Source organism: Cynocephalus volans, chromosome 6 (genome assembly GCF_027409185.1).
Source record: "Cynocephalus volans isolate mCynVol1 chromosome 6, mCynVol1.pri, whole genome shotgun sequence".
NCBI lineage: Eukaryota > Metazoa > Chordata > Mammalia > Dermoptera > Cynocephalidae > Cynocephalus > Cynocephalus volans.
Genome location: NC_084465.1, coordinates 92,393,947 through 92,421,394, shown reverse-complemented (window position 1 = coordinate 92,421,394; position 27,448 = coordinate 92,393,947). Strand labels below are relative to the sequence as shown.

At 46.6% G+C, this 27,448-nt stretch overlaps 1 protein-coding gene across 3 annotated transcripts in view; it reads right to left on the bottom strand.

Annotated features, from left to right (window-relative positions):
• The window catches only part of MTURN (maturin, neural progenitor differentiation regulator homolog), a 31,610-nt gene extending 7,773 nt beyond the window's left edge, over window positions 1–23,837 (bottom strand). Inside the window, exons 1-4 of one of the 3 annotated variants that reach the window (XM_063100508.1) lie at window positions 23,433–23,836; window positions 13,727–13,849; window positions 2,881–3,017; window positions 1,299–1,444 (exon numbers count right to left, since the gene is read on the bottom strand). In XM_063100508.1, the coding sequence (XP_062956578.1) occupies window positions 2,907–3,017; window positions 13,727–13,849; window positions 23,433–23,594 (396 nt within the window). In that variant the 5' untranslated portion in view covers window positions 23,595–23,836 and the 3' untranslated portion in view covers window positions 1,299–1,444; window positions 2,881–2,906. Of the gene's footprint in view, window positions 1–1,298; window positions 1,445–2,880; window positions 3,018–13,726; window positions 13,850–23,432 lie in introns of those variants that run through there. The other 2 variants (XM_063100509.1, XM_063100507.1) reach the window with 2 other exon arrangements.
• Between the last annotated feature and the right edge of the window lie 3,611 nt (window positions 23,838–27,448).

The window sequence follows — 27,448 nt, the reverse complement described above, 5'->3', positions numbered from 1 at the left end:
CCCAGCCTGTCAGGGCACGACAAAAAGCTGTGCCTTCCACGGGCAGAGCATGCACAGATGAGACAAGCACATGTTTTGGGGCCTCTCCTCTGTGGATCAGAATTTCCCCAGCTCCACAGGGTCGGGCCCTAGTGGGTTTGGACACTCACAGACCAACATGTTCTAAGGTAGTCCTGAGGACCGCCCCCTAAGGACAGCATCTTGGCAAGACTCCAAATGTATCTCCTTCTCATGTGCCTAAGAGTCTCCCCGACTGCTGCTCCTTGTACACACACATCACAAGGCAGGTGGAGGGGACAGTGTCCAAAGCTGGAAGGACAAATACCCCTTGTTTCATAGACTAGTTAAGTGACTTGTCAAGGTCACACATCAATGGCAGAGTCAGGACTTGTCTCCCCTAATTCCCAGGCTGATGCTCCTCCCAGCACACGACCTCTGCCTCCCTGTGTGCGCATATGCTTGTGAAAGGTCAGGAACTTGTTTCACAACGAACCATTTCCATAACAAAGACCACAGGCTGCCTGACCTCCCCAACCAACCAGGTGAAGCTCCACACCGTGCCAGCTCTGAGGCCAGAGAGCCCTGTAAGAGCACCCACAGTGCAGGTAGGTGAGTGCATGTGTGTGTGTGTCTCTGTGTGTGCGTGTGTGTGAGCACTGGGAGGGATGTGCACACATCGGAGAAAAGGAAGCCTAGGAGGAAACAATCTGATTTGCTAATGCCTTTTGGGGTTTTGCCATGGAAATTAAGTAACATACAGCAATGTCCTCTATCCCCTACTCCTGGGGCAGAACAGAAATCAGAATTCTCATCAGCCTACTGAATGGCCGAGTCTAACTCAGTTCAATTTTTACAGAGAACATTAACTTGATAATATTGGAATGTATTTGGTCAAAGTCTAAACACCTGATAAAATACATTTCATATTAATGTCCATTCCATTTCCAAACATATATAAATTTAGATGTTAGCCCGTATGTTTGAAATTCCAGTTAATCTTGGAATGGAGCAAGCTAGTCAAGCTTCTTCATTTCAGCTGCAATTGTTATTCTTGCAGCCTGTTGTGTTAAAACGGAGGTTACCAAGCCTGGGCGGTATCTACATACTGTACCGTTCCCGACCACCCTTGCTTGTGAACAGCCAGTTCCAACACAGACAGGGCCGCAAACGGCGCAGTGTGCTGACCACAATGAATGAAATGCTAAGCTTTGTTTTGCTAATAGGCTACTCGGAAGGATATTCATTTTACTTGAAATTAACCTTTAATATGTTTTTCCAAGAACAGAAAAAAACGTGGGTACTGAAGCACAGATGGAAACCGCTGTATTATTTCACCCGATGACTTAAAACCGTAGTACACTGTTTTACCACGAGCAGCCGTACTCCTCACAGCAACAATCAAGTAACAGAAAATGCTGAGACAATCAGGTTTACACCAACATGCCTGGAAGATATACAAGACTCCCATAAGTTCTGTGGCTTCTTCTGCTGTTTTTTTTAAATTCAAAACTTTGTCAACCTAACAGGCACATGTGTGCATGTTTAAAACATTCCCACCCAAGATGTTTGCAAAGTGTTGTAAAGGAGGCATTCTGCAGCCTAAGTTATTAGAACCAGAGGTGTGGAAGGGTCCAAGAAAATGAATGTTTCCAATAATTCTATGTTAGCATTACAAAGGATTTCCCCAGTAAGTATGTGTTGGCTAAATGATGACAGCAGTATTTCTTGTTGTTACAGAAGTTGTTTCCGTGAGTTGTCTGAGTATCTTGATCATTAATACATCCCCTTTTTAAGTAAGCTAACCCACGATTAAAAGATTCCTACTTCCATGTCATTTTAAAAATTCACTGCAATTAAGTCCCTTGAAGTACTTGATTACAATTTTTAATAAATTACATAATGGCATCTTTTTCTTGACTTTTTTTTTTAAAGAATAGAAGATTAAGAAAGTAAAGAAGGATTCTATTATATTTTTAAAAAACATTTTATACTGGTTTATTTTCCTATCAAATTTATCTATGGCTTCAAAGTTCAAGTGGCACTTGGATTCTGGATATTTTCATGATTTAACAAGTTGCCATTTCATTCTAAAGAGAGAAGGTAAATGTTTCATTTCATATGTGGGACGGTTTATAAACATTTTAAAGAAATCAATAATTTATGCCTTTTACCCCATTTATATTTTTCACCATTAGACTTTAAAGTGGCTTTGGAATCAGCATGTTTTGAAACAACTGAACAAGCAAGTAACATTCCCACCTGACCATGAGCACTGGTCATGAGCACAGGCGCTACATGCCCAGCTAACTTAGAAAGGGCAAAACACTTACAGGCTTCTCAGCCTCTCTGACCCTCTTAATCCAAAGCTGAGTGATTATCCTTTTCTGCCCTTGTATTTGCAACTGTGCAGGTGAATGACTAGATATTAAAACTCATGCTTTATAAGCAAAACTTTCACTTGCGGATACTCAAAAGGTAGACGACAAGAGCAGACTGCGTTTCTTCTCTGCCATGTTTTCCCTCATAAGGTCACCTGTGAGGACTCAAAACATATCCTTAAGACATTCAGAGTTCCCTACATTCGAGTCAGCGAATGTTAATTCTCCAATAGAAACTCAAGAGAGAACAGTCAGCCACAAAATGGACTCTAAATTCAAAATGGCACAGGCTACCAAGACAACTCCATAGAAACCCCATTGATACAGGACTGAAAGTCAGGTCACTTCTGAGCAAGGCTCATCACAGGTATCTTGTAATCATTAAAAGGGTATTTCATTTTAATTTCGATGCTTGGGAACCAGACATCCTGTTTCGAAGTGCTAATGCGACATGCTAACCCAGGAGCAGGCCACCCCCCTGCTGGGGTACTGTGGAGCTCACTCTTCTCCGGCTGGAGCCCTGGAGGTTCACTGCTGACTGACCCCCATTTGGGGGTGGTCTGCCTCCGGCTCCTCCTCTTCCACGTCCGCACTGTACTCTTCAAATGCATCGTCGTCTGCATCCGGAAGCCCGAGCAGCTGCAAGGAGAGAGCAAGAGAGAATCAGCTGCAAGTGCCAAACGCACCCAAGGTGTCCGATCCAAATTAAACAGCACTTAGGACTCAACACAGCAGCTATGGATTTGCTATGAGTCAACTACCCCTACAATTATTTTTTATAAACTTACTAGACAGAAATGTCAATGGATTAGTGTCCAAAGGTCTACATGTTATTGAGGAGTCCAGAGAGTCTCTATTTTTAAGTACTAAAACATGGCCCACCTGCCACATATGCAGAGGTATAGTACCTAGGCGCATGCGCGCACGTGAGACGTGAACAGTAGTACAAGATGAACAGTGCTGACTGTCCCATCAAGATGTCACAAATCTATTTCCTATTCTATTTTCTCCCCTAAAGACACATGCTGCTATTATTTATAACACATTTGCAAAAATGTGGAGACAGTGAAAATGTGGAGACAGCAAAATGGTTAAAAAAATTATGGTGCATCAGTAAGATGGAATCTCATTATCCACTTAAAATGGCATTTTTTGGAATAATTTAATGATATACAAAATATGCACATAAGTGTAAAAAGAGCATGATAAAACTGCATTTTAATTACAATACAGATTTTCTTAAAATGTATACATACAGGCATAGAAAAAAGACTTCAGTGAAATACATCTAAATTTTAAGGTTTTTTTTAGACTGTGGGATTATGGGTCATTTTTTCCTTTTTATCTTTCTGTATGTTACAAATGTGCTTTAATTATTAGCAGGGAAATTCATGGTAAATTCACAATAAACATTTTTTTTTTAAAGCTCTGGCTGTTCTTTGGTCAGAGACTGAGTGCCATTTGCTAGGCCCAAGCACTATGGACGACAAGCTCTTGGGCTGGCAGCAAAGCGCAGCTTTGGCGCTCCTGGGCTGCTGTGATACCTGGGCTTCCATCAGCTCCTCAATGACAGCTCCAGTCTGTGTGTGGCCATAGGGCTATTTTTATATAGGGACCCTTGCATTAACCACATTCAGGCAACTTCACTGAGTAGCCCTAATGACCCAAACACTAATTGCATTTAGACACTAAAAATAAGACTGACCACTCTGTCTACTTGGAACCCTAGCATCCTGCCACCCCTTCCGCCTACTTACACAGAGAAAGGATAAGCAGACTCCTGATCAAAATGACACCTCTACCCTGAAGTTCTCAACCCGTGACTCTCACAGGTCTCACCAAACCCTATGACCACACTCAGGACAGAGCCATCTGCCAGGCATTACTGGTGACATAATGCATGTGGCCTGCCAAGTGTATACAGCCGACTGCTTCCCCTCAGAGCTTGGTAGGTGGCAGCTGTCTCAAGACCCGTTGCTGACTTGGAGGGGAGGGGCAGGGAGCATGCGTCCCACTTGTTGAGATATGGTGCACCAATCTTGTGTGCCCTTCCAGATTTTAGTGAATGGAGTGAAAGAAAAGTTTGCCACTGGAGTGAGAGAAAAGATGGCTGGTCACAGAGCACACAGAGCGTGCTACCTGGTGGTCAATTTTTATTTGAAGGGCTGCTCAATGGCATAGCAAGGCGAAAGTGTCACATCAATGGTAACATTTAAATATCTGGCAAAATATAAATATAGTTGCCACCACCAGGAACTCCAAGATCACCTAGACACCAAAAGAAGATGCAGAAATTCCAGTGAGTGTAACTGTTCATTGCACTGGTGGGATACTGCTAAAAGAGGAATGGCCTACGGGTTCCCTCTCACTTAACGGATGTGACTGGTAGTGGCTGCCTGGAGTCCCAGGTTCAGGAGGATTCTCAGGCCCAGTGGGAAATATCCGAGTCAATTAGCAATGGCTGTCATGGATAATGAGGATGCGGCTGAGGCACGTTTCGACACATCACCATCCTTGTCCTGAAGAGGCGTGCCACAAACGACTCTTCTTCAAAATCCACCTAGGTGATCCACACTGACCCAAACCATGGGTAGCACTCAGCACCCTCCCGCTCCCTTCAGCTTAGGGTGTCTTGTTGAAGGCGGGCATGAAGCCATCACACCTTCTCCGCTCTCCTCTTCCTCGCTCCCTGCCATCCCTCAGAGGTGAATCCACCGCACACACCGGGGCTCCAGTCAGTGGTTCTGCCAAGCCACTGCCTCTGCGGGCCTCGGCTTCCTTCTCTGTGCAGGAGGAGCCGCAACCCTGCTCACCTCACAGAGGAACTACGGAGACCAACTGAGAAAGTGAAGGTGGCCACAGTCTGCAAACTGCCGGCCTCACGTGCGCGTGTCTAGTCACGGGGTCCTGCTTCTCGTCCTCACTCAGCGGAGTCACTGCTGCCGCAGGACACTGCCCCAGCCCACCCGCCCCGCCCGCCCCACTGGGAGACAGCAGTGGATGAAGTAAGAAGAGGAAAAACTCAATCTGTTGGTCTCTGCCTGTGATTCCCAGGCTTGCATTCAGTATTCCATGGAACCAAACAATTTCATACCTCAGACTTAATAATAATAGTTAATAATATCAACTTACTATCTGCTAGGCACTGACTTCAGCAGCTGTACAAATACAAACTCCTTTGGTCCTCATAATAACCCTCTGGAGTAAGTACTATTATTATCCCCTTTTACAGATGAGACCTAAAGAGGCTGAGTAACTTGCCCTGAGTTACCCAGTGAGCGGCAGAGCCAGGATTCAAACCCAGGTGATCTGACTGAGGTCTTCCCATGCTAACCCCCAGCCTACCCAGGATGGACATTCCCATCCAGCTGTCAGTGCTGCTACTTTTAACTGGAGGTTCCAGTGTTTTCTAGTGGAGAATACTCCTTTTAAAAAACACAATATGTAATGTTAATGTCTACATTTATGAGTGTTGGGGAGGCATGTACAGGAAGCACCAGAACTAGAACTTGCCTAGAATTCCAAGGAACATCATACAGATATGTAATAATCTAGCTTTCCCACCTCTATCCCCCCTCCCACTTATGGTGGGTAAGTCTAAATCTAACCTCTGGATCCAAATTTTCAACAGTCATGAAGATATGTCAGAGACAGGAGTACAGACTGGGAAGAATTCTGGCTCTTCCTACACCCACACAGTCTCATATGGAAAAAGAGATGGGCAAAAAACCTGAAGCAACTGGTATAGTTAAATTATTCCTGACAGTTACAATCATTCATTCCTACTTTAGTGAAATTTCTTCAGTTGGCTGGGGGAATAAGGTTATGCTCACCCTGGACAAGAGTTGACATTTCCAGGGTCTTGCTGTTCAGAACTTCCTCAGAGTAATCTACAACCACCTAGAACTGCTGGGCCCATCCATCCAGACAGGGCTCTACTAGAAAGGGAGAGCTGTCAACGCTGGAGAACTAAAGCTCTTCGGACCCAGGAGAGTGTCAGTTATTTGTATGACTAGCTCCTGGTTGTTCGGACAGTGGTGTAAACTACGTGAAGCCATATTCAGCTGGTATTTAGCATCTGCTTTCTCTGAAGGGGGCATTCACTTGGCACAGTGGGCTAGTGTCTTTTCTTTTCTTGGTGGCTAGCCAGTAAGGGGATCCAAACTATTGAACTTGGTGTTATCAGCACCATGCTACGAGCAAGCTAAGCAGCAGCCCCTCAATTTTTTTGTTTGTTTTTTGCTTTTGTAGTTTTTTTTTTTTTTTTTGGGTGGTTGGCCTTTACAGGAATCCAAACCCATGACTTGGTGTTATAAGGCTGTGCTCTAACCAACTGAGAAACCAGCCAGCCCTACAGCGTCTTTATAAAGGGAGGAGAGGAGGTGTCTCGGCCCTGGAGAGCACAATCAGCTATGGCTTTGGTGCATCCAGTAAGTGCCCTGTGGCTTCAGAGGTCCCTGCACATGCCTTCCAGAGACTCCCTTGAAGCAATGTTTTTCATACCTCACTATACGTATGACTCACCCAGAGATCTACCTAAAATGCAGATTCTGATTCAGTGGGCCACACAGGTGGGACCTGATTCTGCATTTCTAACAAGGTCCCAGGTGATAAGGATACTGCTAGTCCAGGAGCCACACTCTGAGTAATGAGACAGTCAAGCATCTGGGAAATCTAACACCATTTATCTTAACAATCTATGCTGCTGGTGGTACCAAGAACCCCATCACGGGACCCTGGCAGGTCAGTCTGTCTTCTTGACACTAGGGAAAAAGAGGTAGGTGGCAAGATGAATGTGGGACCTAGATGGGCAAGAGTAGCAGGTGTTCTCTTACTTTCAGGGGCCATTGTACTGTACTTCCTAAAAAAGACAAGAGTTTGAATGTCCATAACTGAGCAAAAAGTAAAAGAAAAAAACCCTTAAATCATCAACATTCAATATCTATTATTAAAACCCACATGTGTACCTGATCTCTTCTCATCAGACTTGCCAACCAACTGGGGCAGCTTTGCAAGGTAGATTCTTTCTCTTTGTCCAGGCTCTTGACCAGACTACGAACACAGAAGCAAGATTTGGACTTTTTCTGGGCCACAGAGAATTTTCCCGTGGGGTTTAATCTCTGGCTCTCCAGACATTAGTAGCAAACCAAAAATATCAAACCTTGTTCATGCCAAGCAAGCTAGAATTAGGAGAATTTTTCTGGCAGAAGTGTCTCTACTTCTTGAGAAAAGAAATGCAGAGACACTCCAGGGTTAGGACCAGGGTCACTCAGAGTGAGAAACCACGGGGAACCAGAGAACCAACTCCAGGTTGGACCCTCAAAGCAACATCACCCAAAACAGCATCTCAAATGGTAATAGCAACAGGTGCCTCCTGACCCTAAAGTCCACAGTGCTAGTAAGGGGAGGACAGAGAATTCTCTAGGAAAGCAGTAATTCCTTGTTATGCTCATAAAACTCTGAGAATCGGAAGGGTAAAGGTTTAGTTTTGTAGCTAAATTGAAGATAGTAGGCTACCTCTTCTCTCGTAAACTGTTTTTTAACCAGGGGTAAGTCTGTCGGCCACTACTAAGTGAAAAAACACAAAAATATTGAGGGGAAAATGAATGGCATGATCACCATTATTTAGATCCATAACTGTTTTACTATCTAGCTCAATCACGTGATGACCAGCAGCTGTCAACTGACGGTCACTTCCATAAGAGAGATGTAGGACTCCAATGACTGTCCGGTTCACGTTTGCCACAGCTACTGATGGGTGTCTCTGAATCCTGTATTGGTAGCAGAGCCTGCTCCCGGATAGCAACGATGGCCTGCCTGGCACTGTCACATGCACACATGTGCCATCTGCACACGACGTGCCAGTGACAAGCAAAAATAACTGGGTAAAATCATACCTCTCTGAGTGATCACTGTTAGCAAGACAGGAGCCACTGCAGAGGGGCAGCATGTGAGTCACTCTAGGAGGCAGAGGATCAGCTGCACCCCGGGTCCTTTACTCATCCAGTCAACACTGCCTAACACCACTTACGAGCTGGAAATGGAGACTAGCCTCAGCATGGTGGCTGGACTTTGACAGTCCTTTGTGTTCACAGTCTGATTTCAAAGCTCCCCGTGAATCCACAAAACAGTAAAGCAGGTACTGCCTCCATTTTGAAGACAGGGACCCAGGGGCTGAGCGGCTTGCTGGAGGCCACATGGCACAGGAGCCAGATAGGGGAGGGCTGACCCACCTTCCCCCACCTGGGGACATTTCTAAGGAATCTGAGTTGAGGCAGCCAAGACAGGCCCTCCCTGAACTCTCTCCATGACCGCCCTCCTCCTGGCTCTGAGCATGTTGAGGGCCTGCCATTCTGCAAGTGCCACCTCATGAAGCCACTTCATGACACTGTTCCTCAACGGGCTGCTCACTCTGCTATTCCTGGCACTTCTAATACACCACAAACAATATAGCTTCTTTAAAAAACATAATGTATTTTCTGATTATGTGATCCTAATAGAAAACTTTAAAATATATTAAAGAAGAAAATAAAAATCATCCCTAACCTTTGGGAGTGTCTCTGGTCATATGCTCCTCTGGGGAGATAGAAGCAGCCCTGTGTCGTCCTTGCAGCCCCAGCATCTAACACAGGGAGCTGTATGAATTAGGTACGCAATGAATGTTTACTATTTTGCCAAAACCAATATTGATAAGCTTTTGACTTATCCCTCTAATACCTTTTAAAAATCCCTTACCTTTAGTCAGATGCTTCTGTTCCCCATGTGTTGAAATCATTTAGCATATTGTTCATTCACCACCAAAAATCTACGGTTCCTACAGAAGCTTTCACTAAGTCCTGCTCACTTTTCAACAGCATTCTGCCTAGTCTCCTCATCCTGTCTACATCAGCATAAACATTTATTTGGTATTTACCATGTATAACACACTGTACTGAGTATCCAACAAAAACTGCATTGTTTAATCTTCATGGCAACCCTTAGGTAACCAGCATCATTAATTTCCTAATCTGACAAATGTAGAAACTGGGAAACAGAGAAGTTAAGTAACTTGTTTAAAGTCACACAGCCAGCAAGTGGCAGAACTGGGATTTGAACCCAGGCAGCCTGCCCATAGATCTTCATCCCTGTAGTATCCTGATCCTACATGCTCTGTGGGTTGAGAGACCACAAGCAACACCCTGTAGTCCACACTCACAAATGCTTTCAGAAATATTTCCCCAAAGAACCAGCAAAGTAGAATAAGCAGAGCGGGGAATAGCACCCCTTCACTCGCCCTGCACAGCACCGAGCAGTCTCCAGACCAAAATAAATGCTCTGTCCTGTAACATGGGTCTCTCTGTACATTTATGGGGCTGTCTCTCCTACGCAAAGTCAGCTCCTTGAGGGCAAGAACTGGGCATTCTGTGCCTCGTCCCTCACCCGCCCCAGAGCAGTGTTCTGGTAAAAGTAGAAGACAGATACATTTTGTTGAAAACATATTGAAGAAGTAGAGGAAAAATAAGAGGAGATGGTGATATAGAAAAAAGAATAGCCTTTTTTTCTTTCCAAATCCAACAACAGGGGATTTTGGGGGAGGAGAGAGAACTTTGTGATATTGTTTCAGCAGGGGAAGGCAAGCAAGAGAACGAGGGGAAAGGGCACAGTCTACAGAGTCTGTACATGGAGAGACACAGAGCGCCGAGTGGCACGGCCTTGGCCTTGCAGGCAAGGCAGCACCACTGAGGAAGGCCAGGTGACTCCGCTCTCTGGCCCACAGACGCAGGCGTGCCCAAGCTCCTGCAAAGTTAATTGACTCTGCTTGACTGATGCCCAAAGGCAGGAGAAAGCTGTCAACAGACAGGTTCTTATCTCTCTGCAGAGACTGCACAGGGCAGAGCTGCAGATGGGGTAGCCAAGGGAAAACAGGATTCAAAGCCAAGGATGGGCTGTTCTAAGACAAAGGCGAAAATATTCCTCCTGCAGTTGCTCCACTATAAGTAAAATTTACAGAGAAATGATGTGCTGGTTTTACCCCCTTGATAACCTTGTAGCATCTGGGTAAGTGTTTCTTCAGTAAAAACTTTCAACTATGACAACAGCAACAAAACCCTTCCCTATGTCTTATTTCTAAACCCAAAGCTCCCTTACATAAAATAAACAGATAAATAGCACCATCAGGAAGAAACCACTATTCAGCGGCGACAGAGAGAGGAAGTTTCCCCACTGACCTCCACATCCCATGTTCGGGTGTGTGACACTCCCTCTCATCCAGTCTGGGCACCCCGACTGGGAGAAACCCACAGCCCGTGCACCCGGCACTTGCGCTAACCCTGAGAAGGCTCTGCCCGAGGGGCACAGGGGCCCCAGCAGAGGGAGCCCAGCGCAGGAGGGAAGATTCCCCACCATGGGGCCAAAAGCCTCACCTCGGGAGCAACAGCGCTGCCCACGATGTAAGCTCCACTTCAGAAACGACACTGGGAAGCCAGCAACATCACATCAAGTCTCTGTGTCTCCATGACACACAACAGCTCGCTCTGAGAGGAGACGCTCCAGGGCCGCTGCTGTCAGTGTGTGTCTGCATTTTTCTGGACTGCATTTTCTCCCAGTTACAAGTGGCTGCCTGGGTGCTGAAACACAACCTCAGACTTGGTAAAGAAAAACAGCAAAGCCAGTTCTGGCTGGAGCTTGCCTTCTCCGGTAAGCCAATCCTGCAGGTACTGTGCTGGCCAGCCACCACAAACAACATCCACAGAGAACCGATGGCAGGCAAGTCATTGGAGCCCTCTGAGGAAACCCCCACAAGGCAAAATCATTTGCTCTGCATATTTTTTCTAGTCAAGATTTGGGGGAACAAATTTTTTAAAAATTTTGCCTAACTATATACCTCTACTTGGATGTCTGACAGGCATTTTGAACCCTGCCATGTGCAAAACTGAGCTCCAATAGTATCATCCCCCAACTGTGGCTGCGGCAGCCTCACCGTCTGAGAAAATGACTCCACCATTCCCTGCACTGCTCAGGCCACAGGCTTCGGCGTCATCCTCTCCTCTCCTCCCCATATCCCACTTCTGATGCGCCAGCAAGACCAGCGGGGTCTGCTTTCAGGGCATGTCCGGAACCCAGCCTCCGCACACCACATCTCTATGACTGTCCCAGTCCAAGCCACCATTGTCTCTCTCCTGGATGACAGCAATGGTCTCCCCGCTGGTCCCTGCTCCTACCCTTCCCCTTACAGTTGTCAGAGGGAAGCTTTCAAATTGTGAAGCCAGATCACGTCCCTTTCTGCTCTCACTCCTCCAGTGGCTCCCGTCACCTTGGGGTAGAAGCCCAAGCCCTCTGTGGCTGCAAGACCCCTCCGATCCCTCAGCCTCATCTTTCCCCATGCCTCGCCCAGAGCACCAGCCCCTCCTGGCACCTGGCACAGGTGTCCTCCCTCCCCATGGCTGCCACACCTGCTCTCCCCTCTACCCAGAACCCAAATTTCCTCACTGCCTGCTCCTGCCTTCATGTTTTCACTCATGATACCTTCTCTGTGAAGCCTTCCCCGTCCCCTACTCAGACACTTCTTACCCCCTTTCCCTGATCTGCTTCTTTCCCCCGGCGCTCACCACTGCACACTGCATGCCACGCTTGTCTGTCCTGCCCCGCTAGAGTGGGAACTCTGTGACACTGAGGGTTTTCATCTGCGTGGCTCAAGCGGGAACAGAGCAGTCACCTAGTGACAGTGTCCAGTGGGCACTCAATAAACACTGAATGAATGAAAGTGGGACAGACCAGCACTTTTAAGTCAAATGTCTATTTTGAATGAGCTAAACTGGCTCAGAAAATTAACAAACGAAAAATGAATGGGTTGGATGAACGACACAAATCAGAGTGACAAAAGCCACTGAAACCCTATTTCTTATAATGGTGGCCTAAGTATTGGGACCAACTCTTCCACTGAAAACAACCAGAAAAGCTGCATTAATGAAAAAACCTTCTTAAATACACTGAAGAATGAGAACCTGGAGAGGTAAGCCTGTCACAAAAAGCTGCTTTTGTCCTGGAGGCACGTGCTGACCTGGAAAGAACACCTAGAAAATTCACTGCCTTCTTGGCCTACCCTAAGAGCTAGGGAACCAAAGTAAAGCCCAGGGTCTACCAAAGGAGGAGATGATGATACACTGTCCCCACCTTAAGCTGGGACCCCAGACGCCCACACCTCAGGACAAGGATAAACAGAAGAGACCAAGCCTGCAGCGTGGCTTTCCACCACCTGCAGCGCCGGGTAACTCACAAGCCCTCCCTGTCTGAAGGTGGATTCAGACTGGCAGGGTACCCACGCAGAAGCAAACAAAAATCCTCTCTGGAGGAAGGTACTGTCCTCGTAGGCCTCAATTTATTCCTATATCTAAACTTTTCAATATAATAACTTGCATATAGAGATAATCCAATACACAAAGAAACAAGACACCAAGAGTGAGAGCCAGCAGAAACAGGATGACAGAACAGACTTATAAACCTTGGAGTATTGGAGCATCAGATGCAGGCTATACACGCAGCCAAGCTTACTGTATTCAAAGAAAAAAAAAAGACAAGCTTAAGAATTTCAGCAGAGAAGTAGATAGCATTGAAAAAGATCTAAAAAATAATTAAACAGAATTCTAGAGCAAATACCATAGAATATGTGGAGTATTTACAGTGGACAGGGAGTTGAACTTGGGGGAAATGTTGTGACACGGGAAATGTGACTTTATCTTTCAGTGAAGATAGAAAGAAACAGATAACCTTCAAAATAGGGTTGGGTACTCATTTTACATGTTCATCAGCTAGAATGAAAACTGTCAGCTAGCTACAGGAACACAGATTCCTACAGCCCGAGAGAAGGAGGGTTTTAAGCAAGCTCTCTTCAAGAGACTTCATAAAAAGAGAAAAGAACAGAATTGGTATCCGATTTCATCCTTCTCTATACCCACCAACACGGAGGTATAACCTTCATACAGCTTTCTGGCAATCCCCCAAATATAGGCACCACTATGAAAAAGAACCTTCAAACCATTTCCAAGCATTAGGGTTTTCAGTCTACTGGACTAGAACAGGAATAATCAGTTGTCTCTTAAAGGATCTGTTTGCTTCACACCCTATCAGGGATTCTCAAGTCAACTCAAGTGATGCTAGAAATAACTGTCATCCCTGCAACAAACAGCTGTGTCACCTCCCGTCCCCTCCTCCAGTCTCCTTGCCCTGGCTGCTATCTTTCAGCCACAGGGCAGACAAGAGAAAAACAATTAGTCATCCCAGGCTTTGCCCACTTTCCCCACCATCCATGTTATTCAAAACACAATCGCTGCAGAAAACAAGCTATGTTTAGAAGCCAAGCAGGCACCTACAGGTCTGAAAGACTTGAAGACTTTTTCCAAGACTTCATGGAGCGTCTTCTTGCCGCAGGAGGAGATGTAATCCTGTGCTAGCTGCAAGAAAGGCAGGCAGTCCTCGCTCTCACTCCACACGTGCTACGTGCCCACGGCGAGGGGAAGGAGAAAACAAAGACACACAAGTCATTACACTCAGTGCGAATAGAGAAAGCCAAGCAGATTTTTAAAAAATTATATGAATTAGAAGGCCCCATTCCAGAGTAAAATCCATACATTCATTCTTGATTTGTTTGCATTAAAGGGGATCCGAATGTCCAATTTATAGACCTCCCAGCGCCCCCCCCCCCCAAGCCTTTGGTCCATAATTTCACCAGCTCCACTCACCATCAGACCTGCTCAGAGGAGTGAGGGCAGTGGGATGGATATTCCTCACCCATGATTTCTGCCGCTCATCTTCTCCTGCAGGCTCAGAGTGGTTTTAAGACAGGAGAGAGGAAAAACCAAGAGCCTTGCCTTCAAAATCCTTAATTTTGCCTTTAGCTATGGCTGAAGGATTAATTAAGCATAGTTTGTAACCATTAACTTGGAACAAGACATTCTTTACCCAGATCAACCTGTGAGTGGGGGTAGTGGTAAATTTACTTCAAAATGAAATTAACGTAGGAGAGCACATAGTTGTCACTAAGTCACTGGGAAACAAATGCTTTCTAAAAACTTTCCTTCCCTTAAAATGCTTTAAGACGTCATCTAACCCAAGCACTGCTTCACAATATAACACGTACTGAGAGGAGATTGGTTTTAGGTTTTCTTTTCTCTTAAAGCCGGGTAAGGTTTTTTTCCACGTAAGGGTAGCTGCTTTAGCACATCTTTAAGGCTAGGCAAGTCTCTTCCCATAAATATTCAAAGATTTGGAACAAGCCCAAGAAATAGGCTTGAGAAATCTCAATGCAGAAGCTCCCCGCTCTGCATAGCTGAGGTAGGGGTTCTGGGCTACCAGGATAAGAACAGGGTATCTGTCAGGTACCAAAAACTGCTGTTTAGAGAAGATGGATCGACGACAGCTCTACACTGGTGAAAAAGTGTTGAGGCCTGGAAGAGAGGAAGACATTTGGAAGACCAGAGCAAGAGGCAGATGCTAGGCAGTAGGAGACGAGATGCATCTGCAGAAATGGTCCATGTCAAGCACACGCTTATCCCCTTCTACTAATATGATATATTAGGGCATTGCCCCAGAAAGTTCCATGCCTCTCACTCCATAAACACATTTCACCTCCTTCTTTCTCATTGCAGGATTTCTGAGAACCAGATGTAGACTTAAAATACTGCTCAGATCCAAGCAAGAATAACTAGGTGCTAATGTGCCATCTTTATACACAATTATCTCTGCTCCACAGTTGTAAAGGTCCATTTCTGACACATGCTGCTTGAATTCCAACAGACTTCTCCAGTGGCTTCCTCCATGATCTAATACAGACAACGTCTAGGCTCTCTAGCTTCAGAGAACAGCTCAAACGCTCTTTCCTATTAATTAGAACCTTAAAGCTGTTGAGCCACTGAAATGTCATTTATGTAATAGTCTCTTACATTGTACAGAAGTATAACAGTACAAAGTAGTTTTATATCCATTATCTCACTTGATTCTTAATCAATCAGTGGAGATTCAGCAAGAGCAACAAAGTGCTACTTTAGTAAGTTCTGCTCAACATCCATTTTCATACGCAAATTTGTAAAAGTTCCAGCTTATTTCAAATTTCTATCCAAGTTAAAGATGGCATTAACATCTATCACCACATAACAGAAAACTTTAAGCCCGCCCTCCCTAGACTTGCTGTGAAGATTAGAGAAAGAGTTAAGAGTTTATTAAGTGCCTGGCTGGTGTGTGGTGGACAGTCAGTAAAGGTGGGCATCGGTACCACCTTCTTTCCCCTTCTGCATCTGTAGGAGGCTGGGGGGAAGAAGGGGGATAGCGCTTTCCACCTTCTACCTGCCACAAGGATAAGGTCACACAATGAGTAAATCAGACACCCAATGTTACCTCACTGAGAACATCATCCAAAGCAACTTGGGTTGAGGTTAATTCGAAGTAGGTACAACTATGAAAAACTTTCATACCTACTTTTTTAAAAAAAGTGCATTTGGACTTTAAATTACAAAGTAAACTGAGAAAAGCGTATCACTCAAACAATAACAACTGCAATGTATCCACCACCTCTCCATAATCTGTTTATTTAGCTAAGTGTTTCTCAGGCACCTCTGACCTCATGAAGAGACTGCTGATGGCACAGTTCCCATCACTCCACTTCTAGAGCTGTTCACTTACGCATATGGTTGGAGAAGGAAGACTTAGCACCCACCGAAGGAAATTCTGTCTAAATTTCCTTCATTTGGCTATCTCTCACCCTACATTCCCAGTTTTGTTGGTTTTGTGTGTTTAAAAAAATTTTTAGCTGAATCCCTGTTCACATGACAAAGAGAGGGATCATGGGGTTTGGAGGTCCACAGACCCAGGTGTGCAGGGCCACTTAGAAGACATCATTCACTAACTGCCAATTGTCTTACACATTGTATTTCATAACAAAAAAGCATTCAATTTTATTTTAACTGCTTCCTTCCAAAATTAATCAAGGCAAAATTAAACGAGATGAGATGAACTAAAAAATAAGTCTGCAGTTGGAAGAAAAGGACAAAAGGAAAATAACGGAAAGAAAGTCAGATAAAACCAAGACAGAATAGGACAAACAGAGCAAAGGGACTGGCTACTTGAGACAGGCAGGACACAGATTTTGCGCTAAAGCTTTCTGAGCAGCCTATGCAAAACAACAGCACAGTCACTCCCACGAGGCAGTGTCCACGGATAAAACAGGAGAACTAATTTGCAAGGGACTGGGGCTAGGATGGTGATTCTCTTAGGTAAACCGAGGGGCCCATTCCAAAACCAAGGTGGGCAGAGAGAACATTTGGGGCAGGCCTAATGCTCCTGAAAACAGGATTTGGGGTCTGGCCTTGTGCAAAGACAAATGGTCAACTGAAGACCCAGAGTCCTGCACCACAAGGTGTGATTACAATAACCTCAACCTGGAAAATATTTTAGCATGTGCAACCACACACCCACTGTGGCCAGGGAATAACTAGAGCAGGAATCAGAGAACCTCTAGCTTTGAACAATGCAGAGCCCTGGCAAATACGAATCTAGGTACAGAAGATATTGACTTACCAATAGGATAGTCAGAGGAAAGGCAGACTGCAGGCCGTCCTGGGATAGCAGGTGGAATGTCAAGGACAAGCCCCATGAAGGAGAGGAAAGCAGGGGTTCTCAAGCTTCAGCGTGCGTCAAAAGCATCGCAGGCTTGTTAAGACAGACTGCTGGGCCTCACCACCAGAGCCGCTGATGCATATGCTGGGAATTCCCAGGTGCTGCTGTGGTGCTGGTTCTGGGACCACGCTTTGAGAACATGGCACAGCAGAACATTGGCTAACGATATATTTTGGGGGAGGGGGAACATCACATTTAAAAATCTTTCTGGAAGAACTTAAGCAATGTCACTACTGACTACAACCAACTTCAGATCTGAGGAAGGCATGGTCTGCAGTGACATGGCCTTTGCTGTACCCACCTTGAGCAACCTACTCTTTCCTGTAGAAAAACCCTCATGTGAATTTGAGTACAGGCTACCTGTGGCCCTTCTTTCTGTAAGTTGGGCCAAAGTTTATTATAAAAGTAATAACAGTGTAAGACAATATAACCATGTCATCTGCAAATAGGAAAATGAGCATTTTTCTGTTTTCTATAGTGTAGATGAGAGTACCCAGGTTATCAAAAAGTGGTAGATCGCTGAGGTAATTCAATCCTGCAAAAATTGTTGGGGCACGATCTGTGTGCTGTTCTAAGTCCTGGTGGGTACACTGCAGCACTTCCTGGTGCTTAGGAGGGTTGGGGGTGGCAGGGAAGTTAAGAACACACTCCTGCTTCTCCTCTCTAGACACAGTTTCTTGAGTCAAAGGGCCCTTGCTGTGGGCCTTACTCTCTCACTGTAGGACTCAAGTGTGGGCTTTCTCCACTCTCCCTAAGGGGGAGGGGAGGGGAGAAGGTCCATTTTGAATTGGTGAGGCTTAATCCAAAATGAACTCCTGTCCACAGGAGAGTAGAAGAAATTAAAAGCCACAAGCCACTTCACGCCACCCAACATATCTCTGCACAGGGTGGGAAGAGCATGGCTGGCCGGCCATACCTACGAACAGCCTGCTCTGTGTTTCAACCACTGACCTGTTTTGCCAGGGAGGTAACTGAGTCTCAGAAAGGCTAAGTAACTGGCCTGTAGTCACACAGGGAGCAAGAGGCTGAGCCAGAATGTCAACAGACGTGTGCATGCTGTCAACCACACTCTGCACATGACATCTCACCCAAGCCTTGGTGTGTTCATTTGTAAGTCATGGAAACTAATGCTACTCACAGGGTGGTTCTGAAGGCTGCAGCAGGAGATGACCCACAGACTGCCTCTCATTTAGCAGGGCCTGACCAGTGCTCAGCCCCATTTGTCTGCACTCATGTTAACATGATGTTACTCTCCTCAGGATTACCATGCCATGAACACACAAAGCACGTATCTTTTTCCCTGAAATAATCTCTCTACACGAACACTGCACAGCCACCGTGGAATGCGTGACAGTCTACCAAGCACACAGCATACACGACTCCTCATTCAACCCTCACAATAATAACGTAAGCTAGGTATGATTATCCTCCCCGAAAGACAAAAAACTGAGGGGAGGGTTGAAACTAGAAAGGGCATTCTCTCCACTCTACCACCATATAAACATGATTCAGTCGCATTAAATAAGCTATATCTTCTTTATCGAAAATGAAGAGGTTGTTATGTGACCACATAGCTAAGAACAGAGACATGCTTAGATCACAAATGGAGAAAATATATATACACACACATGTACACATAAAATTAAGTCACATGATCTTTCCATAATAAAGCCTTTTTCCTTAATAATACAACAATTGCTATCTTCATTTTTGTACTGAGGAGGGGTTAAACAAAACCTTGGCTCCAAACATGCCTGATGGGTGGATAGAAAAGGTAGGACACTACGGGAACTGCATCCCTCTGTCCCGCCATCACTGGTACCCAGGCGGGCAGGACAGCGCTCTCTGCATTCCTCCTGGCGCTCCTATGCCCAGGAGTGCCCCCTCTGTCCATCTGTCAGTGAGTGGCTGCGACACCCCCCTCCTCAAGCCTGATGGAGCCCTGAGGACCTTCTGAGCTGGCAGACAGGGGCACTCCCGGTGCCCTCCAGTTGTCACAGCTGCAGGGCCGGGCAGGGCATCCCCACCACTGTCTCCCTCTGGACGGGCACGAGTGGCGGGCGGTGTCACTCGGCCGGCAGCATCACAGAGAGGCCCCCAGTCAGGGGGGCAGTTTGGAAAGGGGTGGCCTGTGAAGCAAGAAGGGGAGAGAGTGTGCAAGGACCCAGGAGCTCCCAAAGTGGAGGGAAAATAAAGTCATTGCTCCTGGGCCTCTGGAGTTACTGGCCTGGTCCTGCCGGTGGCCATTCTCTATGGTGGAGAGGACAGGCCTCTGGGCTTGGGCTCAAGTCCTGGCTCTGCTGCTTCTTAGTGGGCAGTTCAGTCCTGGATGAGTCCCTTCAACTCAGTGAGGCTCTGTTTCCTCGCCTATAAAATGGGGATAATAATACCTACCTCATAGATTTTTGTGAGCCCCAATAAGAAGCTACCTTGAACTCGGTCTGGATGGGTCCCCTGTTGTCACTCATGTGATGCTATGTATTCAATATTAACAGGCTAGCCAGTTAGCTCACTTGGTTAGCACTTAGCCTTGTAACACCAAGGTCACAGGTTCCGTTCCCGGTACCTGACAGCCACCAAAAAAACCAAACTAGAAACTAGATATTCAACATAGGGCTATAGATGAAGTTGCTCTACCACTTGTTAATTAGGGGAAAGTTAGTAAACCCTGCTCTGCCTGAGTTTCCTCATCTGTAAAATAGGGATAACTATAGAGAGCACCTTCTGAGATTACTAAGATTAAATGCATCTGTATATGCAAAGTGCTTAGAACAGTCTCTGATATAAACATATGTGGTAGTTATTATTCTTTGAAGCTGAATTCTTGAAATTTATATCTGTCTTCTATACTAGACTGTAATTCATTCATTCATTCATTCATTTTTACAAATATGTATTGAGCACCTATCACATTCCGACACTGTTCTAAGTGCTGGGATACAGTGATAACACCAACAAGGTTTCTACTTTCATGGAATTTATAGTCTAGTGAGGGGCAGGAGAAGAAAACAAAAATGGATTATTAAGTACTAAGATAAGAATAAAAGACATGAGGGAGCACGTGGTCAGGAAGGTTTCTCCCAGGCCTACATGGTACAAAGGAGCCATCCATGTAAAGATCTTGGGTAAGAGTGCTCTGGGTAGACAGAACAGAAAGTGCAAAGGCCCTGAGGCAGGAATGAGCTTGGCATGTCTGAGGACCAGAAAGGCTAGTGTGGCAAGAAGACAGATCATGTGAGGGCTTGAGCCCAGAGCAAGGGCTTGGGTTTTATTTTAAAAGAGATGGGAAGTCAGTATAAGTGAAATGAGAAGTAGTGGTGGCATGACTTGGACTACATTCTAAATAGACCCAGAGTGACTGCTGGGTGGAGACTGGCTTGAGAAAGGGTGGGGCTTATAAGCAAGGAGACAAGTTAGGAGATAAGATGAAAAATGATAATGGCTTAGACTGGCATGACAGCATGGGGGTAGGGGACAACAGATGGACTGCATATATTTTGGAGGTAACATCGGCAGAATTTTGATGAATTGGATGCAGGAAGCAGTAAAGGGTGGAGTTAAGGATGTACCTTAGATTTCTGGCTTGAGCAACCAGAACGATGGTGGTGCCATTTACAGAGATAAAAGTAATAGGTCAGGCTAACATTTATCCAACACATAGTACAAGCTAGGCACTGTCCTCGAACAGCCCTGCAAGGAGGTACTAATACCATCATCCCTGTTTTACATATGTGGAAACCATGGCAGAGGGATTACATAACTTCCCCAAGGCATGCAGTTAGATGTGGGGTGCTGGGGTGCAAACCCAAATAGTCTGACCCGATCCTGTGCTCCTAATCACTATGCCACACTGCCTCCTAGGTAAAAGGGCCTCAGGATCATGAGGGCAGAAACCTATTTGTATTCTACATATCCCCGGCCTGGTACAAAGTAAATCGTCAATAAATGTTTGTTGAACAAATAAATGATGTGAAAACACTTTGTAAATTTAGAAATGCTATGTAAATACTCTTATTCTTAACAAATCCTTCAAACAACAGTGATTCCACCCATCTCAAATTTCTTCTAAGACTTAACAGATTTTCCTGGGAAAGGGAAACAACTGAGGTAGGACACTTATTAGAGGCAACCAGCAGCCTGACAAACCTGGCCTGGACATTTAGGAAGGGGCATCTCATCCATTACGACCTCCAGGAACTCTGAGAAAGTTCCACTCTACACAAAGAATTGTTTCCCCCATCTTCCATCCTATTTCTTTTAAACTGTCAGTGAATGAAAACTTTCAAGCATTTTCCTCATAGATGAGAAAGTATTTACCAGTGGCCCCGAAAAAGGTCTGATATAAATAACGTTTCTGAATGACAGTTTATACACATACTCAAGGCAGGAGAACAGCATGTGTCTTCCACCGCCCACTTATTCTCTTTGGAGTCATTTCTTTGGGTATGTCCCCTGCAGTCTCAGTAGGAAGGTTGCGTGGGACTCTTATGCCAAAAATCCAGAACGATGAGTGACACAGTAAGGAGGGGGGAAAGACACCGGCAGACTAAGGAAGCCTAGAGCTGGAACGGACACTGATCAAACCCTAACATTTCAGTTAGTTGGATTCTAGTGCACTTTCCACTATACCCCCGGGGTTTTCTCACGCTTTTCCAATGGAGTGAATCCCTTTTTAATGATCCCCCATTCCTACGGATAACAAACAGCAAACAGCATTCATTTGCTTGTTTTAAGTACAGTTAAATTGTGCTTACATATATTAATAGTTTATTTGCTCTTCACAAGCACCCTGTGATAGAGGCATTCTGATTAAAGCCATTTTACAAGTGAGAAAACTGAGGCTCTTAAAAAAAAAAAAAGACAAGGTCTAAACTCTGGGGAACCCCAGGTCTCTGATCCCAAATTTGTGGGACTGTTAGGTGCTTTATGTACACGGTCACCTAGGTGCTGATAATATACCCATTTTTTGAATGTGAAAACTGAACTCAAAGGAAGGCATTTGACTAGAGTCAGAGCCAGAACCCAAATCTGGCTGTCACCCAAGGCTACCCTCCCTCTCCTAGAGCGCAGATGGGCCCAGGTCACCTCTCACCTCGCGGGGTGGTGGGAGTGGCGTGCTTTATTGGCTACAAGCCTCCACCTCTCCGGGACCAAGAAAGTTGGCCTTGCTGCCTGTCTAACGCCTTCGCGAACTTCCCATGGGTGGCTGGGGCGCGCGGCCGCCAGGACCACGGCCCAGCTTTGTCTCACGCCACCTGCGGAGCCTACGCCAGGCCGCGCCCCCGCGCCGCCCCACCTCCGCCCGCACGGGCGGCAGCAGCAGCGCCGGCTCCAGACTCAGGCCGGCGACCACACGGTACCCGCGCCTACGGCCGCCTCCATCTTATATTGGGGGACTATTATTTAATCCCCGTCCTTACAAGCACTTCAAGGAGCGCCATCCTCGCCCCGACCCAGCATCTCCCACCCCAACTCCCCTGCCCTCAGCATCCCCCTCCTAAACCACCAGCGCCAAGTGCGCGTAGGATGCAAAGTCGAAGGTTTGGACACCGCAGTTCCAGGTCCGGGTCCCGCCGAGCCCAGGGTGTATGTGGGGGGGAGGGGGATTCCCCCGCATCTGGACAAGCCGATGGGCTTCGACAGGGCTGCAGCCGCCGCCCTGGCCGGACAGCACCCGCCCGGGCCACACACGCCTCCCGGGCAGCTCGGAAAGGAAAACTGGGAGCACGGGCTGAAGTGGCGAGGCGTGCCCGTGTGTGAGCCGGGATGTATGCGCAGAGCACGCGTGCGTTTTATTTAAGATCCAAGGCGTAAATGCGCAAAGGTCCAGTAGATCCGGCATCGCTAGTGTGGACGGAGGCTTTGTGTCCAAACAAGCAGCGCAGGAAATAGCAGGGGAAGGGAGGAAGGTTCTCCAGGGTGGGGCAACTCGCAGAGTGTGTCTGCGCATTGGGAGGGGAAGGGGATTCCTCACCCGGACGGGACGCCTGGGTGTAGGAAGCTCCGGACTTCGGATCCCGCAGGAGGGTCGGTGCGCCGGGCTGGTGCGACACGGGGGGCACCCCCGCCCCCAGCCAGGCACCGCGCACGGGCCGCGAGGTTGCGTTCCAGAAAACAGCGCCCGCAGGGCGTGAGGGGTAGACTCCAGGGGACGCCACATCTCCCGGCCCGGCCCGCTTCCCCGGATCCGCAGGGCCGCTGCCCGCCGCCCACCCGGCCCCACCCCGGGCGCTGACATCACGGCGCCCGGACGGGGGCTTCCCCGCGGAGCGAGGAGCAGCGGGGTGCGCGGCGGACGGAGAGCCGGTGACGCCCCCCCTCCCCGAGCTCCCCGGCGCGCGGGCGCTGGGGCGCAGGGGGGCGTCCGCGCTCCCGCCCGCCCCGGCGGTCCCTCCCCCAGGCACTCACAAAATTGTCGCCGCACCCGTTGTCCGGACACAGCACGTAGAAGGAGACGCCAGGGTCGGCGTAGAAATCCATCCTGCGCTCGGTCTCCTCGGTGGCGATGAGCTCGAAGGGCGTGTTGGAGCACCATTTCTCCGCAACCTCGGCCAGCTGCTGGAAATCCATCGCGGCCGCCGCGCCCTCCGCCTCCCGCCCGCCCGCCCTCCTCGCTTCCCGGCGCCCTCCTCCGGGGCAGGCCGGCGGCTCGGCTCCCTCCGGTCCCTGGGCGCGTGCCGGCGGGGACTGTTTACATGCGGTGTGGAACGCGGCGGGCGGCGGCCGGGGATGGCGCGGCGCCCTCGGCTCCTCCTCCGCCCCGCCCCCACGGGCGGCCCGCGAGGCTGGTGCGGCCCGGCCGGGCGCGGGCGGCGGGAGGGGCGGCAGCGCCTCCGCGGGCTCTTCGATGTCCCCTCCGCCCCCCCACCTTTATTTTTAAACGAACCCGGAGCATCCCCCTGCCCTTAGGAGCTCGGGGCCGCCCCGGCCCGTGACGTCATGGGCTCCAGCCAATCACGGAGCCTGAGACTCGCGCTGCGGCCTGCGAGCCCGGTGACGTCACGGAGCGGGCCTGGAATTACCGGGAAGCGGTCCCAGTTGCTAGCGCCTTGTTAGCGTTTAGGTGGAGTTGCAAAGCCCGGAAAGCGTTTTCCTGAATGCGGTTTAAACGCAAGAGGCGTCCACAGAACTGCGGATAATTTGGACCTTGTCTGGGGCTAGCAGTGGGGGAGCTGGGAAAATCTAAGGGAAACGGAGCTTTGCTTTTTGCAGTCCAAAGTTCTGTTCTCCGACTGATGTAAAGGAATGTCTCCTTTTAATGCACTTACCGGCACTGGTATGAATGTCCATTTGGAAAGGAAGTTTTTGTTGCTGTTGTTGTGTGTTTTGTTTTGCGTTACATAAAGCTGAGTATTTCTCGGAAATAAGCCTCATGAGAATGGCTTTATTCAGAAGCTATTATTCAGCTGTCATTCAGCTTGAATTCATATTGCATAAACTAAAACGGTCAACTGCTAATTTGGAAGAGGAGAAAGTACATTTTAAAACACGAATAAATGGCCCAACGATTGCACCTGTTGAAGGTTCACTGGCTGCCGAGTTCCAGACAGGCATTACTGGATCGCAAAAAATGCGTTAGAGTCCTCGCCCACTGGACTTGAATGACATTCATTCTATAGACATTCAATCAGCTTTTATCTTTAAAGTGTGCTTCTGAACCAGGCACAGTGCTAGCCCTTGGGGCATAAATATGAGTGGTAAGTGGCTTCGCATTTAAAGAGCTGGCAGATTAGCCAAGGGATGCTCATGACACAATGAACACACCCTTTACCCATTGGAATACATGTGATGCCGGAAAGCTGTCTTCTTTGCAAATTTCTGACATAGGAATTCTTTTTTCCCTAAATTCCCCTTAATAAGCAGTTGCATTCCTATAGTGAAATAGAATTTCCACTTAATCTTTTGGTTGAGAAAGGTGTTACGATGGTAGTGCTCAGCATTTTGTCTTTTCTGATCTTTTTCCTGTTGGGGGTTGTCCTTACCTAAAAGTTAATGCTCCTGTGTAACAATTTCCTGACTTTATAATTTCCCGTCTTCCTCTAAAACAACTCAGTTCAGTGAGCATTTATGGAGTATCTACTGGGTACCAAACGAAGATGCACAAGGCCCAGTTTTTGCCATCAAGTAATTTACAGACTGTAAACTAGGCAGGATTCTAAGATGGCCCCCAAGATCCCTACCTCACTGGTGTATAAAGTCTCCCAGTTATTCAATCAAACACTAGTCTAAGTGCTGCTATAAGGCATTTTGCATATGTAATTAAAGTCCCAAATCAATTGACCTTCAAATAGGGAGATTATGCTTGGTGGGCCTGAGTTAATCAGGTGAGCCCTTAAAAGGGACAGGGCTCTTCATGGAGAGAAATTCAAAGCATAAGGTAGACTCATCACCAGGGACATTCTCCACTGATGGCTTTGGAGATGGAGGGGACCACCTGGCAAGGACCAGAGAGCATTATCTAGGAACTGAGAGCAACCCCCAACCAACAGAGAGCAAGGAAACGGAGACTTCAGTCTTACAGTGCAAGGAACTGAATTCTGCTAACAGCCTAAATGAGCAGAAGTGATTTTCCTCAAGCCTCCAAATAAGAACTGAGCCTGACTGATACCATGATTTTAGTTTTGGGAGACCCTTAGCAGAGAACCCAGCTATGCCATGGCTGTGCTGGGATTTCTGATTTTCAGAACTGTGAGCTAATAAATGGGTGTTGTTTTAAGCTGCTAAGTTTGTTTAAATTTTTTGCACAGCAGTAGAGAACTAATACACATGACAGTGGAGGAGACAGACACATGTGGAATATGCATAAAGCAGATGTACTTCACAGGGCCTAGTTTTCCAAAGCCTTGCAGTTTCAAGTATTGACCTTGCAAAGGACAGGAAATTTCCCCCAGGCTATAGTCTGTGTTGTAAGTTAAAGAATTGTAACACAGCAAGGTTGCTGGCTCAAAGACAGACAGGTTACTGATTGATATGTAAAGATACTGGGAAATTGCTGTAAGAAGAGAATGCTAAAATCAAGCTTTTGTTGCAAATTGCACTATGGAAGTCACCTTGCTTGTCTTACTGAATGTTACCAGCTGCTATTGTTAAACTTGTTAAACTATACTTGGCAAAAACCCCACCTATGTTCTCTTCCTGTAACTTCCTAGTCTGGAGAATAAATGCAGGAAGAGAACCCCAATTCATGGTTAATTTCCCAGATGAAAGGAATGCCTCTCTCTTGAGGGTTCCTGGAGATTAACCCCTTTTGGGGGCTTCTCACTGCTCAGAAGAGATGGGCTTTGAGTAATCTTTGGTGGCTCTGTCACGCAGGGGAAAAGGGGTGACAAATCTGTGGGAGGCAAAGGAACAGACACATGAGTATAAAAATTCAATATACTTCTGTAAAGTTACAAAATGTCACTTTTAAAAAAATGTATAGTGCCTCAAGAAAGTGCAAGCTTCTTTGTAATTTTACCTGCTTTTTCCATTTAAAGCATAATATGTGTTAATGTGGAAATTCCAGAAATGAAGAATTCCTTATGTTTGACATGAGAATATGTAAAATGTATTGATTTTCTCCTTTTTGGAAAAGGGGGCATTTAAAAAATCCATATATTTTTAAAAAATCCACCTATCACGTTGGCTGTAAATGATGGGTGACCATAATTACAAAGTTGTATTTATTTAACAAATACTTTTCATGAGAAAATGAAAAATTCTCATGATATAAAATAGAATTTTAGTTACAAAGCAATTGCTCAATGAATTGAATAGCTACTGTTGGTTTCCTTAGAAAGGCATTGAGATAAAGAGCAGAAGCTTTGGAGTTGCATATCTGGGCTGATTCCCACCTCTGCAATCTTAAGTTTTATGTACAACTGCAACTAACTTAATTGCCCTGAACATCACTTTTCTTTTCTGAAAACGGGGACAGTAGAGAGATAAAGTATGTAAAGTCTTTATCAGAACCTGGCACAAAGTAAGAACTCAGGAAATGCCATTATACTCTTAATCTGCTTCTGAGGGATGATTTGTAGGAAGATCCACTGATGAATTTTAAAAGTAAAATTCGGGAGTGACATGAAGGTGATATCATGGTGAGTACTGGTCACAGATGAAGCTAAATCTCATTTTTTCCAAACTTTTAGAGTAGGGTTTCTCAACAGCAGCACCATTGATATGAGGAGCCAGATAATTCTTTATTGCAGGTGCTGTCCTGTGCACTGCAGGATGTTTAGCAGCATCACTGGCCTCTACCCACTAGATGCCAGTAGCACGTCCCTCTCTCCATTGTGACAACCAGAAATGCCTCCAGACATTGCCAAAAGTCCCCTGGAGGGCAAAGTCTCTCCCACTTGAGAACCACAGACTTAGAGAATTCTTGCACTGGTTCCGTTTCGGTCATGCTTGTTAACTAATGGAAAGGGTGTGCATATAAAGCT